Here is a 15,733-nt window from a genome sequence, read left to right on the forward strand (position 1 = left end):
ATAAAACCAGATCTTCACTAAAGGAAATAGAGACAATTACCAATTATTGCTCTAGAGATTACTGGCAGACATACATACCTGAGAGAACATCAGACAAATCAATTTCATCTGACTGTACTCCAATACTGCTGTTGTATACGTTTTTACAAGAAGAACCACTTATTTCCAAATCAAATAGGACTGGATCAAAAGGTGAACTATATAATCCATATCTGGAAATGGAATAAGACAAACAGAACTATTCAAACAATAAGAATTTACGTAAAATTATTTACAAAGTATTTCATCATCAGAATTTTTTACATTTCAAATTACTCTTTTAATTTAATACTTACCATAGAAACTACCATTTACTTTACAACTTAAGTAGTTTACTAGGTGACCTTTTCAAACAGCTTATGATGCTAAATAAATAATGCTTTTTTACTAAATAAGTTTAAAGATGTAATACTGTCCTGGAAACACGACACACAGTCACACTCAAGACATGGAAACTAGAACTACAAGCTTTAGACAATCAGTCATACACATGCCTGCACATGGTAAGCCAGATATTTATCTGAAGTAAAAAAAAACAGTACTATTTTCCAAAACAGGAAAGAAATTCCACCTCAGCTTGTTCTTCCAGCTGAAGTAATAAGAAAAAAGGAAATGCTGCTAGGCATAACAATCAACACTTGCCAACACTTTAAATATCTCAACATAAGAAAATCTAATTACTCCTACTCTGGCAGTGTTGCAGGGGGGAAAAATAATGCAATCACTCAGGTAACAAGGTGATCCCAAATAATTTAGGGTTTTATAAGCCAAGAAAAATAAAATTTAAAGTAATAACAAAATTAGTGGTTTTACACTTTTGTACAAATACCTATTATCAGCAACTGACAAAAGGAGGAAAGATGGAAATCAGGCCAAATTATTAAGCAGGAATAGAAAGACTACATCTGTGAAGGTACAAAAGTGAGAAACACATATTTCCCACCTTGACTACTGGTCAGAGCCAGAACAAATATGAACATATTTCCATGAACACACCAGTAGCGACAGAAGTTCCTCCTCCCTCTTTTACCTGTGCCTCAGAGCAGCTTCTCTGTTCTTTAGCAGTTGAGGAAAGGCCCTAACAGGTAATACTGAGAAGGCTGGTGTTTTTCAATGTATTTTTTGAGCAAGTAGTCACAAAAGGATAAATGGCTACATTAACACTGCAACACCAGCAACATGGTGGAACAGGTTCTAGACTTCTCAGAATGTTAAAATGCTTCCATGTTGGCTGGGCTCAATGCTTTTTGCCACACAATGCCAAGACTAACTAGTCAGAAAATGATGTTACACAGAAGGGCAATAATTGCTACTATCTTTAAATAAAATTTAAAAAGAGAGGAAAGAAAATCTGAGAATCACAGATCAACTCATTTAACATACATTCCCTAACTAAGTTGCTTACAAGCACCTACAAGGTAGCAAATTTAAGACTACAACTTTGCACTGAGGACAATATATATTAGATTAATCTAGATTAATCTTGCTCTCTACAAGCCTGAATTTCACAGAAAAAGAGAAAACTGCACATTTAGCGAGACTGAAATATTGGCTGCATGACCTTTTTTCATAAAAAAAGCAAGACAACATGCTACTGTAAAATGGTTACTAAAAAATACAAAAATGGTCACAGCCTGTTTTAGAGCTTGGATTTACCAACTCAATAAATTAGGTCAGCTCAACATAAGTCATGCAAGTAGTAAATGTTAAAGTGAAGAGTTTGATTTATTAAGCAAGCAGGTGATAAAAACTAAACAGGAGTTACAAGAGTTTTGGTAGAATAGGATCAGAATTGGAATGTATCGCAGCGAGTCAAATGTATTCTGTCCAACCCAGATTTAATTCAATAAGCATAGTTCCTTTTGCTGATCCTTCAGTAGGAATGATCAGGTACATAGTTCTAAGATGCATTAGCAGCACCCTTCAGAAAAGGATACAGAAGTTACATCAATGAAAAACAAAGAATGAACCAATAACGTCACATAAAACATCATCCTATTCATCTGTGCAGTAATGAATATACACTATGTGAAACACTTCTTTTGCTTCACTCAGCAGAGACCTCAACTGGAAAAATGTTTACCATTTTGTGTACTGCAATTTGAGGAAGATGAGGATCAAAGAAAACAGCTCAAGGAACTGCTTCAACAATTACTATAGATCTGGAGAATATGATCAAGATACAAACATCCTTTAGGCACCCAAAATTTGTTAAGAATGAAATAATCTGTTCTTTACTGCCAAGATGGACAGGACACAAGCATTAAAAGACTTTAGTTGCAGCAGGAGACAATTCAGGTTAGATACGAGCATAAGGAGACCGCTGAAGTGTTAATGATAATAAACCCATGTATAAGCTTACAATATTTAGAATAATTAAATGCTATCTCTACTTTAATCAGGTGCTTTCACGGCCAGGGTGGATGGGGCTTGGAGCAACCTGGTCTAGTGGGTGGTGTCCCTGTCCAAGCAGGGGAGTTGGAACTAAATGACCTTTCAAGATTCCTTACAACCCAAACTATTCTATGATCATATATGGTGAAATGAATAGCAACTGAGGAAGAATGCACAGGCTTCAAACATTATATACCCATTTGCTGATTTAAAGTGTACTGTAAACAGCAAGACAGTAATTAAATTCACCTTTAACGCTGAACAAGTCAAAACTATTTTCCAGAGCTGTATCAAATTAATCCTTGCTTGAGCAAATAGAGAAAAATGCATCCTTCTTTTTAATAGCCAACCTTTTTCAGCACACCACAGGATGGCAGTAGACAGTTTGTATGTTTCTTTTTATTACGTTTACAACAGTTGCATTTCTTATTACCTTGTCTGAAGTAATGCTTCCATAGGCGTTAGGCGATCTTGCAACTGTCGGGACACAGCAGTTAGCAACGATGCACAAGCTGTACTACATCCTGCCAAATCTTCATCCTTTACATAATTCAGCAATACAAAATACCAATACACAGATCCTGTATTAAAAAATAAAATAATCCTTTCAGGTGAAACATGATTCAAATTTTCCACTCAGAAAACATACTTCGAAGCATAATCAATGAAAGTGAAAAATTACATTTCTCATGCTTAATGAATACAACCTAGGAAACATTCTATGATCCTATGATTATCCGTCTCCTCCTTTTTTGAGAGACTTCAATTTAGAATCATTCTGTAATCATTAGTTTCCACATGTACTTCAAATTCTCTTACCAACCAATTCATAATTGAAGAAAAAAAGGTTCCCAAAGACAGCATCCCACATTTCATTGCTTCTGCCCACTGTTTCTATTAAGCACAACAATCAAACTGTTCTTCATGTATTAAGGTGCTAGGCTAGGGGTTCCAGTCCCTTCAGAGCAAAGTCTTATTCTAGATTCAATTCCTCCTTTCCCCTTATCCTCTGTGTTTGGCTGCTGTGTCCCTATTTCGTATGTCCTGGAGTCACTCCTTACAGATAAGTTCTGGAAGCAGACCGAAGTGGCTCCGTACAGAAACAGAAACTCTGTACAGAAACTTCAGCTTCCTCATCCTCCTCCCCCTGTGTGTTCATTCCATACCCTCAACAGCAGCATATCAAAAGTTTCTACCTGGGTAGTAGCACAACAAGCATTTCAGACTGCAAACTAATTTTCGTGCAAGACTCCTTGGTGATGCCAAGCTAGATGCAATTCAACAATGACATACTGTGAAAAACACCAAAGCAGGCCTTGCCACCCCAAACACAGGTGCTCAAAGTCATCTTCCCATTCTATCTGGCACTCAAACAGCTCCAACAATGGTGCTACCATTTCTCTGCAATGTACATGAGGAAGGAATTTACTTGACTTAAAAATTCCAGAAGTAACAGAAACTGATGGCTACCTGCACCTCATTCAGATAGCCAGGATCCCTGGAATAAATCCTCCAATTTTCAGAAATAACAGACAATCCTGACTCTCACTTATGCCAACAGAATCTGTGGCTGCTCAATACCTTTTGCAATTCTTGCAAAACTTACTTGAGCTCTCTGAAAATACTAGTGTCTTAGCACTGTTTTAAGCAAAGTAATTTCCTTACAATTCCATCATCTACAAATGCGTGTTTCATACTCGGATACCACCTGACCAGACCACTCCAAGAAGCATTTTGTACTAACTGAACAATTACCTAATTCTTATTTCACAACAGAGTCCAACAAAACATGCCAAACAACAAATGTGCTGTGTATGCTTATGTCAACAAACACTGTATACATACCACCTGTTGCAGCAGCAGGCAAAAGAGGCATATTGTCAAGTAAAGCTTTTAGAAGAACTGATCCAAACCCCTGCTGACTTGGGTCACATCTGCCATTGCTAAAAAAAAAAACCAAAACACAACACATAGGCACTTTAACATTTAATGAAGAATGCAGGAAACAGGAAATCTCCTCCAGAAGATGGAAGCTGAAAGACTGATACTCTTTGCAGTCATACCCTAACACATTTTTCCTCAACAGAAGATCTTGTAAATCTTGTTGCTTTATAAATTCAATGTTAAACCATAACAAACACAATTCAGACTGCATGCAGAAACATTTATATATAAATATATTAAAACAATTAGCTTTGACTGACCTGATGCATAGTGCAAGAAATCGTGCACATTTGTGAGCTATGCTCCGCCCAGCTTCAAAGAAGCAAACACGTATTATATCAGAGACACATTTACGTGTTTTAGAAAGCAAGCTGTCATTTCCTTCCTTTGAGCTGTAAAAACAAGTTGCATACTTTAGACAATCATCTACAACTTTTATTTTTTTAACAGAGCTCGTAATGAGAAACAGCTATGCTAATTTAAACAAAATCTCCATCTCACCTGCCAGGTCCATTTGAATACACTCCTGCCAGCCAACAAAGCGTGTCTAGTACAAGACTCTGAGCATGTTCTGTAGTCAGGCCATCATCAGTCTTCTTGCAAAGAGTGGCAAGTAGCTTCTCATGGAACTCTGAAAACTGTAACATGGCACATCGTTGAACTCTAGGGAGGAGGGGAGAGAAATAAAAACCAGAATTATCCAATACAGCCATTCTCCCCATTAAAGTGTCCCTCCAGCTTTCTATCCTGTCTTAGGAGCAGCAAGAAAAAGATGCCAGTATATACACTTACATGATACTTTCCATGCACATATTCCCAATGTGCCTATTTTCTGCTCACAAACACTCCAGGTTACTATGTATTTGATAACTTTCAGGGTATTTTTTTTTCCTGTTAACTTGTCCAGTAACTTCTAAACAAACTTTCATCATCTACAACACTGTTTGGCAACCACTTGCAATAACCCGCAGCCTCTTTGACCTCTTTAAGCTCATTACAGCTAGTGTCACCATTGTGTGGTGACAGTTGATAATACAAATTAAATACTATATTATTTGTATTTAGGTCTGTAGTTTGAATCCATAGAGACTAACAATTCTTTTAGTAACAATTTGTTAACTAAATTTGATTCTAAACTTTGTCAAATAATGTAGTCTCTGCTGTAAAAAATAAGACAATATGTGAAAACAGAAAGAAAAGATCCTTCTTTTTAAAATAATCTGTCCAAATAATTTACATATTTTAGGAACAAAACTTACTTCCATCTGCATTTTCAAGTCAGGCAAATAATCACGCAACATACAACTTCATGCATGGTGTTATTCTGCCACAACTTGCACAGCACATGCCCTTGCACTCGCAATTTACAGGATTTTCAATATAAAATAGATTTATGTAGTGACAACTTTAAACCGTGGTATGACCTGCTTTATTTTAAGAACCAAGTATTTTACAAAAAGCATATAAAACCCTGGTTTTCTTTAGAATTAAAAAACATCTACTAACCTTTCCTTTGAAATGGAAGTTTTTTTAAATCTTCGAATCGTTACAGAGACTTCTTGAAGTAAGTCACAGCCTCTCAGATTATCTGATTTTCTTGAAGAATTAGTGGCTTCAATTTTGCTAGATGGCTTTTCCTAGTTTATGGGAGGTGGGGAGGGAAATTCATAAATCACATTGGTTTTGACTGCTTCATTTGTATACCTTGTTCAGTGAAATGCAAACAGTACAGTAAAATCTCTCCCTCAGTTTGAGCATTGTACTTTTATTCATTAATTGTTGTAATACGGAACAAATTTAACAACGTTCTGTAATTTATAATGGTCTAACCATTCTAATAATGTCCACAAGATGCTCATCATATCATCCAATCTTACAACTACAGGAATTAAGAGTTAAATATGCACACAAAAACACACACAAAAATCTTCTTAAGAGGATGAGTTATATGAGCTACTAAAAACACTGTCAATTCTACAACACCGATGTATTTCTTGGCTATTAATTACCTTGCCTGCTGCAACTTTTGCCAACAATGAAGCAAGGGAATGACCCTTGTTAGTCTGAGGTTTTAGAGATGGTATTCTAACAACTGGTCTAATGCCACCATTGCAGATTTCATCTGTTCCTCTGTCATTCACTGCTTTAACATGAATTAAAAATGAGCGGTACTTGCCACCAGCCATGCCTGAAAGTGGGGAAAAAAAAGGTGGGGTTGAAGAACCTGCATAGTTTACTACGGCAAGCTGTAAACATACTTCATCTTCACCGACATAGTATACAAACAAAGGTCAGCTACATTAATTCCAGTACTACAGCATCAATTCGAAAAGGTAACTCACTACTGTGTTACAGAGCAAAACTTGTCAATGTGCAAACAAATACATGCAAACCAAAGTCTGACTACAAAAGTATGAGATGCACTTGAGTCACATATAATTTGTAGAAACAGCATTATAAACTAGTTTACCTTTAACAAGCTTTGGACTTGTAAGTGTCAACATTCCAGCATGTCCTGATAGATCAAGTCCAGCAGCCAGCCATACTGGACCACAAAGTATATCTTCTTTGTGTTCCTCCAGAAATGGACACAATCTAAGACCTTAAAAAACACACGAGTAATATGTATCTGAATTACTCATAATTAATTTAAAAAATGATAATTTTCATGGGTTAAAAATGCACCGTATCAAACTCAAATCACTAAATACACATAAACTCTATATCAAAAAACTAACAATTACTTGAGGTTCACCTTAGCCACTTTCCAGTGAAATAATAAAGGTAAGTTACAGTTTTCAAAGCATTTTCAGTTCTTTTATACAGATAATATTTACATTGACTGGCTCATCAGAGCCACAAAATACACAACCAATAAAATTATGAACTAACATATTCTGATCCACAACTCTCACTGCACTGTGTGTTTTCTAAAGCAGAACAGAAGAGTTAAAAACAACAAACAAAAAAAATCATTTTTTTCTCCTGTGGTATACTGAAGTTATTGAAATTATCATTCACTCATCATCTGCTTCTTTCTCAGCATGAAAAACCTCCTTCCAACACTTTTTCTTGTATCACCTCTTTGATTCATTCCATCCCCACCCTTTGCAACACCTTTCTTAGGATCACAGAATGGTTTGAGTTGGCAGGGACCTTTAAAGTCATGCTCTAGATAAGCCTGATCACAAGAAAGGAAAAAAAGGTGTAAAGTAAGACTGCTGAAAGGGCCAAGAAAGAGAGTCATAGTTCTGGAATTGATTAACTCCAACTATAAATTTTTGATCTACAGCCCTCCACATTCAGATCCAATCTGATTGCCTTTCAGAGTCTAACAGATGTTGTGGAAGAGTACTGGTTAAAAAAAAAAAGGTAATAAAACCAGATACAGCAAATCTGATACAGCTGAAAATCAACCTGACTAGTTAAGAATTCTTTACCAGCTGTTTATTTTTCTTGGTTTACAGCAGCAGTCTCTAAAAAAGCCAGGTATGCACAGAAAAATTCGTCAGAAACTAGCTAAGAAAGGAAACTATCAGTAAAATACAGCTGGAACAGGGTAAGAGTTTCAAAGATGCCGTATCAGTCTACTTCATAAAATTGAATTAAAATAAACACTAATCTGCTTTTAAGCATCAAAACTCTCCTGCACTATTTTTGGGGTGTGTGCTTGTGTTAAACTTTCCACTTATACAGTAAACAGACCAGTTAAAGAGGCAATACTGAAGAGGGCTGAGAATCCATATGTTTTAAATGGCTAAGAATTTTTTGCAGATAATTTCTGGTGTATCATTAAAAAAAAGAAAAAATCAAGCTCATATTTCACACAAGGCATAACAAGTTTAATTTAACTTACATTGTGGTTCCTCTACATCCATATACTGCATTTCTTCATTGAATTCGACTAGTCCTGGTTTTCCATTTCTCTCCACTTCAATATTAAGAGCTGGAGATAAAGGAAATGTGATCTGCCTATCTACTGCTGCTTCTGGAAATAAAAACATTAGCAAGATTTCATTAACACTGCTGAAGTCTCACAGAAAACAGAAGCAATAGTTTTCATAGCAAATTTATCAGCTTTCTGCCCAAACTACTATTTCTAATATAGGCATGTTTTTCCTATTAGGACTGCAACTGAACTTGCAGCAAATAAGTTAAAAACTGTTTTTCTGAATGACCTGTAAACCGCCTGCTTTATTTCAACACTGCCCAAATTATGTTCTCCTAATAACCAAATGCAGATTACTCCTATGTAATTAGATTCCAGGATTGAAAGTTTGATAATTTAAACTGAAAATAACTGGATTGCTCCTGCTGAAAATCAGATATTGTTTTGATAATGCTTAAGTACAGCTCTTTTTTTTAATTAAATGGTTCTCATGAAAAGGACACGCAAGCAAATATACAACAAGAAATATATACAGTGAATTAAGTGCCAGATGAAAAACATCAGTTCCAAACCAGATGGATTATACCTCTGACCTTCCTGTTATTACACACTACACATTTAACTGGCTCCAGGATTTCTGTTATACAAAAAACAATTGAATCGACTCTCCCCTACAGATCTTCCTAAGGTCTCACTACCTTAAAATTTCACTACCTTTCTCGCCTTATGGAGGGAGAGAAGCTAAATGCGGGGGGAAGTTAAGTGAATTTCAGTCTGAAGATTTTATACATTTTTAAAGAGCCCACCACACAATCCTGAATATTCCCTTTCCCTGGGATTAGGACATTTTCGTTAATATCTAATGTAGATATAAATTATCTAAGTTTGTCATCCCTTATAATAATACCATTAGTGCCCTAATACTTCACTTAGTAGTGAGCAGAAACAAAGGCAAATGTCATTAAGGTCCTTTTCCAAAATGCAAGAAACTAAAAGATGGTAGGAAACAGCCGTAATGCAGCAACGCTAGAGAGCATGTTGGTCAGCTGAAACTCCCCAATCTCATTGTATCAAAAAGAAGAAAGATCTTGCCAAGGTCACCTTGCAGGGACTCTCACATCCCCCAGCCCTTTCCAGACTGCCTGTGCATACCCTGGCCCTCCACTCCATGCTTTACACATCCTATTCATAACAGAAAAAAAGTAAATTTCACAATATTGCATGTGAGGAAGTGAAATGTCACTTTCTGGAATAGCTCTGTCATGTCCTATGTTGGGGGTATGCTGCACTGTAAAGCATTCACAAAAAGCTCTAGCAATTTATTTCACAGCCAAACTAAACGCCTTCAAAGAAGCAACCTGATCTAGCTGAAAATGTCCCTCCTCACTGCAGAGCATTGGACTAGATGACCTTCAAAGGTCCCTTCCAACCTATTATTTGATTCTATGAATTATCAACTCACAGAATAGTTTGCTCAGCAATAATTAGATCTGAAACATCAAGAAAAAGGGGTTAGCATTTCACAGGTGAAGATTTTCAGATTAATTCTGACATCCAGATCTGCGAATGAACTGAATTTTAAAATTCATGCCAAAAACAAAACAGGTTACATTCAGGTGAGCAACATGGACTATTTGTCTTATTTTTCACCTTGATAAAACAAAATTCTGCTACATGCTAAAAATAAGGTTTTGCTTCAAAAATTAAACAAAGGAAGATACTACAAGAATATATGTTCACTACTGTCCTGCAGTCACAGCTAGCTAAAACTCTTATACCACCTTGTATCCTAAAATAATACACTTTCCTCCTAGTACATCACTATGCTAGAATATCTTATTCTTGGGTAACCACTAGTTTATAGTATTTCTTTAAGGAGTATCTCCAGCCCTCTTTTTTTCTTGTTAAACAGTAGGAGGTGCTACAGTGTCAGAAGCTGTATGAAAGCATGTCAATGATCTTTGGAATACCTGTATTCCTTTTTGAAATATACAGCTCTGTGACCCTTGTTTAACTGGGGTGTTCTTACTTGGCATTTAAAAAAACAGGGGAAAAAAAAAAGATCTTTAAAAATTATGCTTGCTCTTCTCCCCAACAAATTTTATATCCAGCAGCCGTTTTAATAATATCCAACACCAAGATTTCTCTGAAATACCAAATTCCTAGAAGCTTTCCAACAGAGGTGGCCAGATAAAATAACCAATTAATAACTTAATAAAAGGAAGCGCTGCATGTAATACCTTCCATCCCTAGCAGACAGGGCAGCAAGACATGCAGTGAACACTCCCACCACATGAAAAATCCCAATGGAGGCACAAACTCTTCCACATCAAAGAAGTGACTTTTCAATGTATGCTACCCCCTCACAGGTCCCCTGAGAGCTAGTAAGATGCAGAGTCCAGCTAGGAGTCTTCCTAAAGCAAGAGCATGCATAATTTTGGTCTACCCTGTCAAAGCTGCAGGGAACAAAAGGTGAAATCTTACTGCAGCTTTCACATAGCTTAGTTAATGAGCCAGATGAATTTCCATGGAGACCAGGTTTTATCTACTGTAATTAAAAAAAAAAAAAAAAAAAAAAAAAAAAGCTGTGCTATTTTCTCTTATGCATCCAAGAGGCACTGACAAATAATTTCCTTCTGTGACTTGGAATAATTCTTATAATTTTTTTGAAAATACATAAAAATCTTAAGAGCACCATTTGTTTCATAAATCTTGAGGATGATTTACAATTGACAACCTATTTTTTCATGACTGCAGGATTCAAGCAGTACAGAATAATAATTGGTTTCAACCTTTTTGAGCAACGCACTTTTATTTGTGTAAAATTCAGGATTTTGCAACTATTTACCCAGTTTATTTCCCCAATTTACATTAAAACATGGTATGTGAAAACAGACCATGATGCTGAGAAATAGAATTAAATAGAAATAAATGTAATTTAAAAAATCAATTACACTATTTCAAGCCATTCTTCTAACATATATCCCAGAGAATACTGAGTCTGAGAAAATAAATAATATTCTGAAAGACAACTGAAGTTATTTCTTACCATTGACTTTTCCTAAGCCTGGAGCTTTATTTTTCAGTAAAGTCACTTGAATCTGGGGAATGTTTGTGATGTTTGAATTCAAAACAAATTTGAAATCCACATGTCCAACCATACAAGCTTTTGGTAGAACCAGTTCAAAGACATGCTCATCCCAGCTGTTGCTGTCAGGAAAAAAAGACAACAACGAGCCAGTGTTAAAAGAAAATTCAGGTCAAACGAGCAGCATTACCCAGTATATTCTCCATCTATGCACACTTTCTTTAACAAGAAAAAATTCTTATTTTATGTTAGTTGACATCCACATTGACTTCTGAAGTAAAAGTCTTCCAAGCTGCAGGTAATCACTTTCATTTTGTGAAGAACATGTTAAAAGCCAATTGGTAAGAGAGACTTAATCAATGTTTGGATAAAAGCAGCAGTGAAAAGATTCCCTAATACCTTTATTAGTTTGTTTTCAGCATTACTATAAATACCACTGATTTATTTCTAGAAATAAAAATATTTATATTTTTTTTAAAATTCACTAAAAAAAGGATCTACCAATCAGTCAAGTGTATGAAAGCATGATAGTAACTACCCTACAAACTCTTAACTTGGCCTTCACCATTGGTAAGTTAAGCAACGCCATCTTCCAGTGGTACAACAACCACATCCAGAAGACTCAAAATACTAGTTTAAAAATATTTTTAAATGCATTTCATTTATACAGGGTAAGGAGTGCTTCTTACCAGGTGCACACTCAGAAGCCTGTGCTGTCTAAAATGGATGCAGCTTTCTTTTAATTAGCTATATTTTCCTTTTGAAGACAACTTTGGTTTAGATTTAAAGTGTAAACTTGAGACAATAAGCACCCCATAAAGATCATTTCCATAGTTTGATACACTAAGGTTTGCAAAAAATAGTTCAAAGAGTAATTAAAATAAAATTAATCATGTGTCAGTTGTCACATTTCTATAAACTTTTAGAATAACTGCACTTCCTGATCTTCCCAATTTATCAGTAAATTACTTTTAAAAATGTAATAACTTAAGAGCCTGTGATTATTTAATTGTAAAATTGAGTACACTAAGAAATTGAGTACACTGCTGTAAATACTGGTTAGATGTTTTTCTAAACTACAAAAAGGTATTTTAAATCAAATATTATGCTACGCATCGAGTATGTGCAGAAAACCATTTTAAAATAGATGAAGGATTGGTAGAAATATATTTAATTCTTTCTATTTTTTTCAGTATTATCCCTGAAGGTCGTATCTCCCTCAGACAAGTATAATAAACATACTTCTGATGATTCCAGGCACTCATAATGAAATGGCATGCTAGCTGTTCAGAACAAGCAACATAGAAAACAGTGATTTGCGGAGGAAGGATGGATAGAAGCAAAAGACGCAAGGAAGAGAGGTTGTGGTTATGATTTAAGAATTCAGAGAAGAATTTTCTGCTAATAGTACAAATCATTCAGGAAAATAAAATAGAATAAAAATTAATTCTACAACTCCAGGGAAAAAAAAAAACAAAAACAAAACACTCTTAGCAAATATAACACTAAAAACTTAAAATCACTCATGCCTTTCCTGTGGCTTGGAGAAGATGTGGCCCAATGTAAAACAGGGAGAGTTTTGGGGGTGGTTTTCCTACCTGTGTCATGCAAAGCATGGACTGAATGAGACATTCAAAAGAATAAGCCTTCTGAAAGGCCAAGTAATAATCTGGGCATTCAGTTTGAGTTAAAGATCTGGTACAAAATCAGAAATTAATAATAAACTGGTTTGCCTGCAGTAGTCTGTATTTTGCATAAAATGCATACTTCCATATTGAATTACAAGTCACTTCTCTATTCCAGAATTCTATTTTTGACAGAATTCAGCAGCAGATACCCCAAAGGAAGTTTTAAGTATCTCTCAATAGGCATGCATGGAATAATGATCCTCCATGAAGGTCTCACATTAACCCAACAGTGAAAAGATCTTACACCTGTGGCAGCAAAGGTCACAATCTAATTCAGCTATGAGTGAAAAACTCCCCATTAAGCAGTTTTTAAATTTCTCATAGCTCTGTTTAAGCACACCCTCTTTATTAATGTGTAGTTTCAAAGAAGGAAAAAAAAAATTACTATTTTCTCAATATTTTAGCATATGCATCCTAAATATCACTTTTCTGTGATAAACTAACGCAAGTTCTTTTAGCAAGAAACCTCACCTTTGAAACCCTTCTAAGCATCTTTTTAAAGAAGAATACACAATCAAGATTGTTCTAAATGCTAATAGACCACCATCCTCACAATTACAAAGTATTTTCCACCACACTTTTTCATTCCTTTTCTAGAACATCTCATCATCTTCCCCTACAAGTGAACTTTGAGCTGCAGACCCATTTCAAAAGTTTAAACACTGGAAAGCACATCAGTATCTAGCTCTTCCTTTTTTCACATGTTATGTGAAATATTATAAGGAATCTATAAAATATTTCCTGCATAAATTTGGGTAAAACTTGGGAAACTCAGAGGTGACTGTTTTATCAAAGCATATTAGGAATTTATGTACTTTGCTTAACAGGATTAACTCAATTTAACATTTCAGTTAAATTACCAGTGGAGATAAACCACCAATTTTTAGATAATTCAGAGTCTACTTTTTCTATTTTTTTTGTTACACAGCTTTTGAAAAAACAAAGTACGGACTGAAAAGGCATGAGTGTAATATAATGTCATTTCCAAAAATACATTTACAGGATTATCTCCTTCAATCTATTTGAGAAACAAAAGAATTACCATACCAAACTGCATTACTCATCCATCTAACCCTGTAATCCCACTTCTTGATAGGAATCAGCATGAGACACTCAGAGAGGAGATAAAAGGAGTGGAGATATTAATAATCCAGAATTAAAAAAGTTTCTTCCCAAGTAATTTTTAATTAAGAGCTCATGTTGCTCTCAATCTTAAGATTGTATTTTCTACCCTATTAACAAAGGGACTGTAATACAATAATTTTCATCATGAGTCATTTAGCAGTTGTCAAAGATTTCCAGTACTAAACCAAAACATTTAACTTTACCTCTTTACATTCCTGTCTTACTGTGTAGCAGGCAGAATTCTTTTCCTCTAATGTAACAAATATTCATAAACTAATGTTTCACCTATCACCTTTCATTTAACAGCTATTACCTTCACAGTCCGCTTCCTTTTTTTATAGTGGTAGGGTTTTAACTTTCAACTGTTACTGAATGCACCGAATAATCAAGGTCTAACTGAAGTTATTTTGCAAGGAACCACCTCGTTTCCACCTGTTACATACATACTGTCTCACTTACACAAAACAAAACCACAAGACAAACATGCTTTTTAAAGCCTATAACACACTGCAAGTTTTTAATCACAGCTTATGAACACTTAATACAATCAAGTTCAGCTTATTTTAGGTGTCAGCCCTGAAAACGGCTGCAACTATTATTACCTTTCAGACCTGTTATCCCACTTGAAATGCTTCATTACTTTTTTTTTGCTTTCATTTACTTACACAACAACCTTTTTTCTCCACATATAATCTCTAGTTCCCCAAGTATCCTTTGGCTGTTTAATTTTTCCCACTGTATGGGCATTTACCTTCCAAATTACTATCCAAATCTTATACATCAGTGGGACAGATGTGTGACAGCCTGAACCAAAAGATCTCACAGTATCTTATTATGCACATCCCTTAATAAAACACACAACACAACTCATACCTGTATTTTGTTTCTCAAAGCATTTTTCAGAAAAACTATGCAAAGCTACTTCAGGTAGTTTTTAAGCAACTTTTCAAGAAGGCTGTATCATTGGTGTTCTAGTCTGCAGGATCCCATGCGAATTTCAAGTTCTCATGCCAGGTGTAAAAAAAGACTAAGAGGTAGTACAAATACTATGTCAGTGCAGCTACTTTCAATGAAGATACTGCCTAATTTTTAGCGTAACTGGAGCTCTACGCTGCTTAAGCAAATGTCAAGCATATTAAGATTTAACTTGACATGAAAAGACATGAATCCAGATTCTATCTTCACATTTAAAAAAAAATTACAATACAATTTTGCTTAAGGCAACTAATTAGTCATATTGGCACCTGCAGCTGGCATTTTCTGATTAAAAATGTACTAAGAATGTGTGCATAAGTCAAACAGACTTTCATGGAAAAAATCAAGTATATCTGTAATTCTGTTGAATCTAAGTGTCTAATTATATAATGAACTGAGAAGATTTGGCAAACAAAAATACACAAATTCAAAACTTGACTTTTCAATTTGTTTCAAGGTCCACTAAACCAACTCTAATGATTTCAGAAAAAGCTACAATACAAACTACCAAACAGTGATTATTATATTTGAAAGTACACGTTCTTAAACCTGCACACTACTGAAAACAATTAAATTGCATTAAATTTGTGA

General features: G+C 35.1%; 1 protein-coding gene across 6 annotated transcripts in view; it reads right to left on the reverse strand.

Annotated features, from left to right (window-relative positions):
- Nucleotides 1–15,733, reverse strand: part of BIRC6 (baculoviral IAP repeat containing 6) — a 171,377-nt gene that overhangs the window by 113,917 nt on the left and 41,727 nt on the right. For all 6 annotated transcript variants that reach the window (XM_051613084.1, XM_051613086.1, XM_051613087.1 and 3 more), the window contains exons 13-22: nt 11,316–11,476; nt 8,234–8,365; nt 6,848–6,979; nt 6,387–6,565; nt 5,884–6,014; nt 4,879–5,040; nt 4,638–4,769; nt 4,279–4,376; nt 2,867–3,014; nt 79–212 (exon numbers count right to left, since the gene is read on the reverse strand). In XM_051613084.1, the coding sequence (XP_051469044.1) occupies nt 79–212; nt 2,867–3,014; nt 4,279–4,376; nt 4,638–4,769; nt 4,879–5,040; nt 5,884–6,014; nt 6,387–6,565; nt 6,848–6,979; nt 8,234–8,365; nt 11,316–11,476 (1,409 nt within the window). The remainder of the gene's footprint in view (nt 1–78; nt 213–2,866; nt 3,015–4,278; nt 4,377–4,637; nt 4,770–4,878; nt 5,041–5,883; nt 6,015–6,386; nt 6,566–6,847; nt 6,980–8,233; nt 8,366–11,315; nt 11,477–15,733) is intronic.

The sequence above is a fragment of the Apus apus genome, chromosome 3 (genome assembly GCF_020740795.1).
Source record: "Apus apus isolate bApuApu2 chromosome 3, bApuApu2.pri.cur, whole genome shotgun sequence".
In the NCBI taxonomy this organism is placed as follows: domain Eukaryota; kingdom Metazoa; phylum Chordata; class Aves; order Apodiformes; family Apodidae; genus Apus; species Apus apus.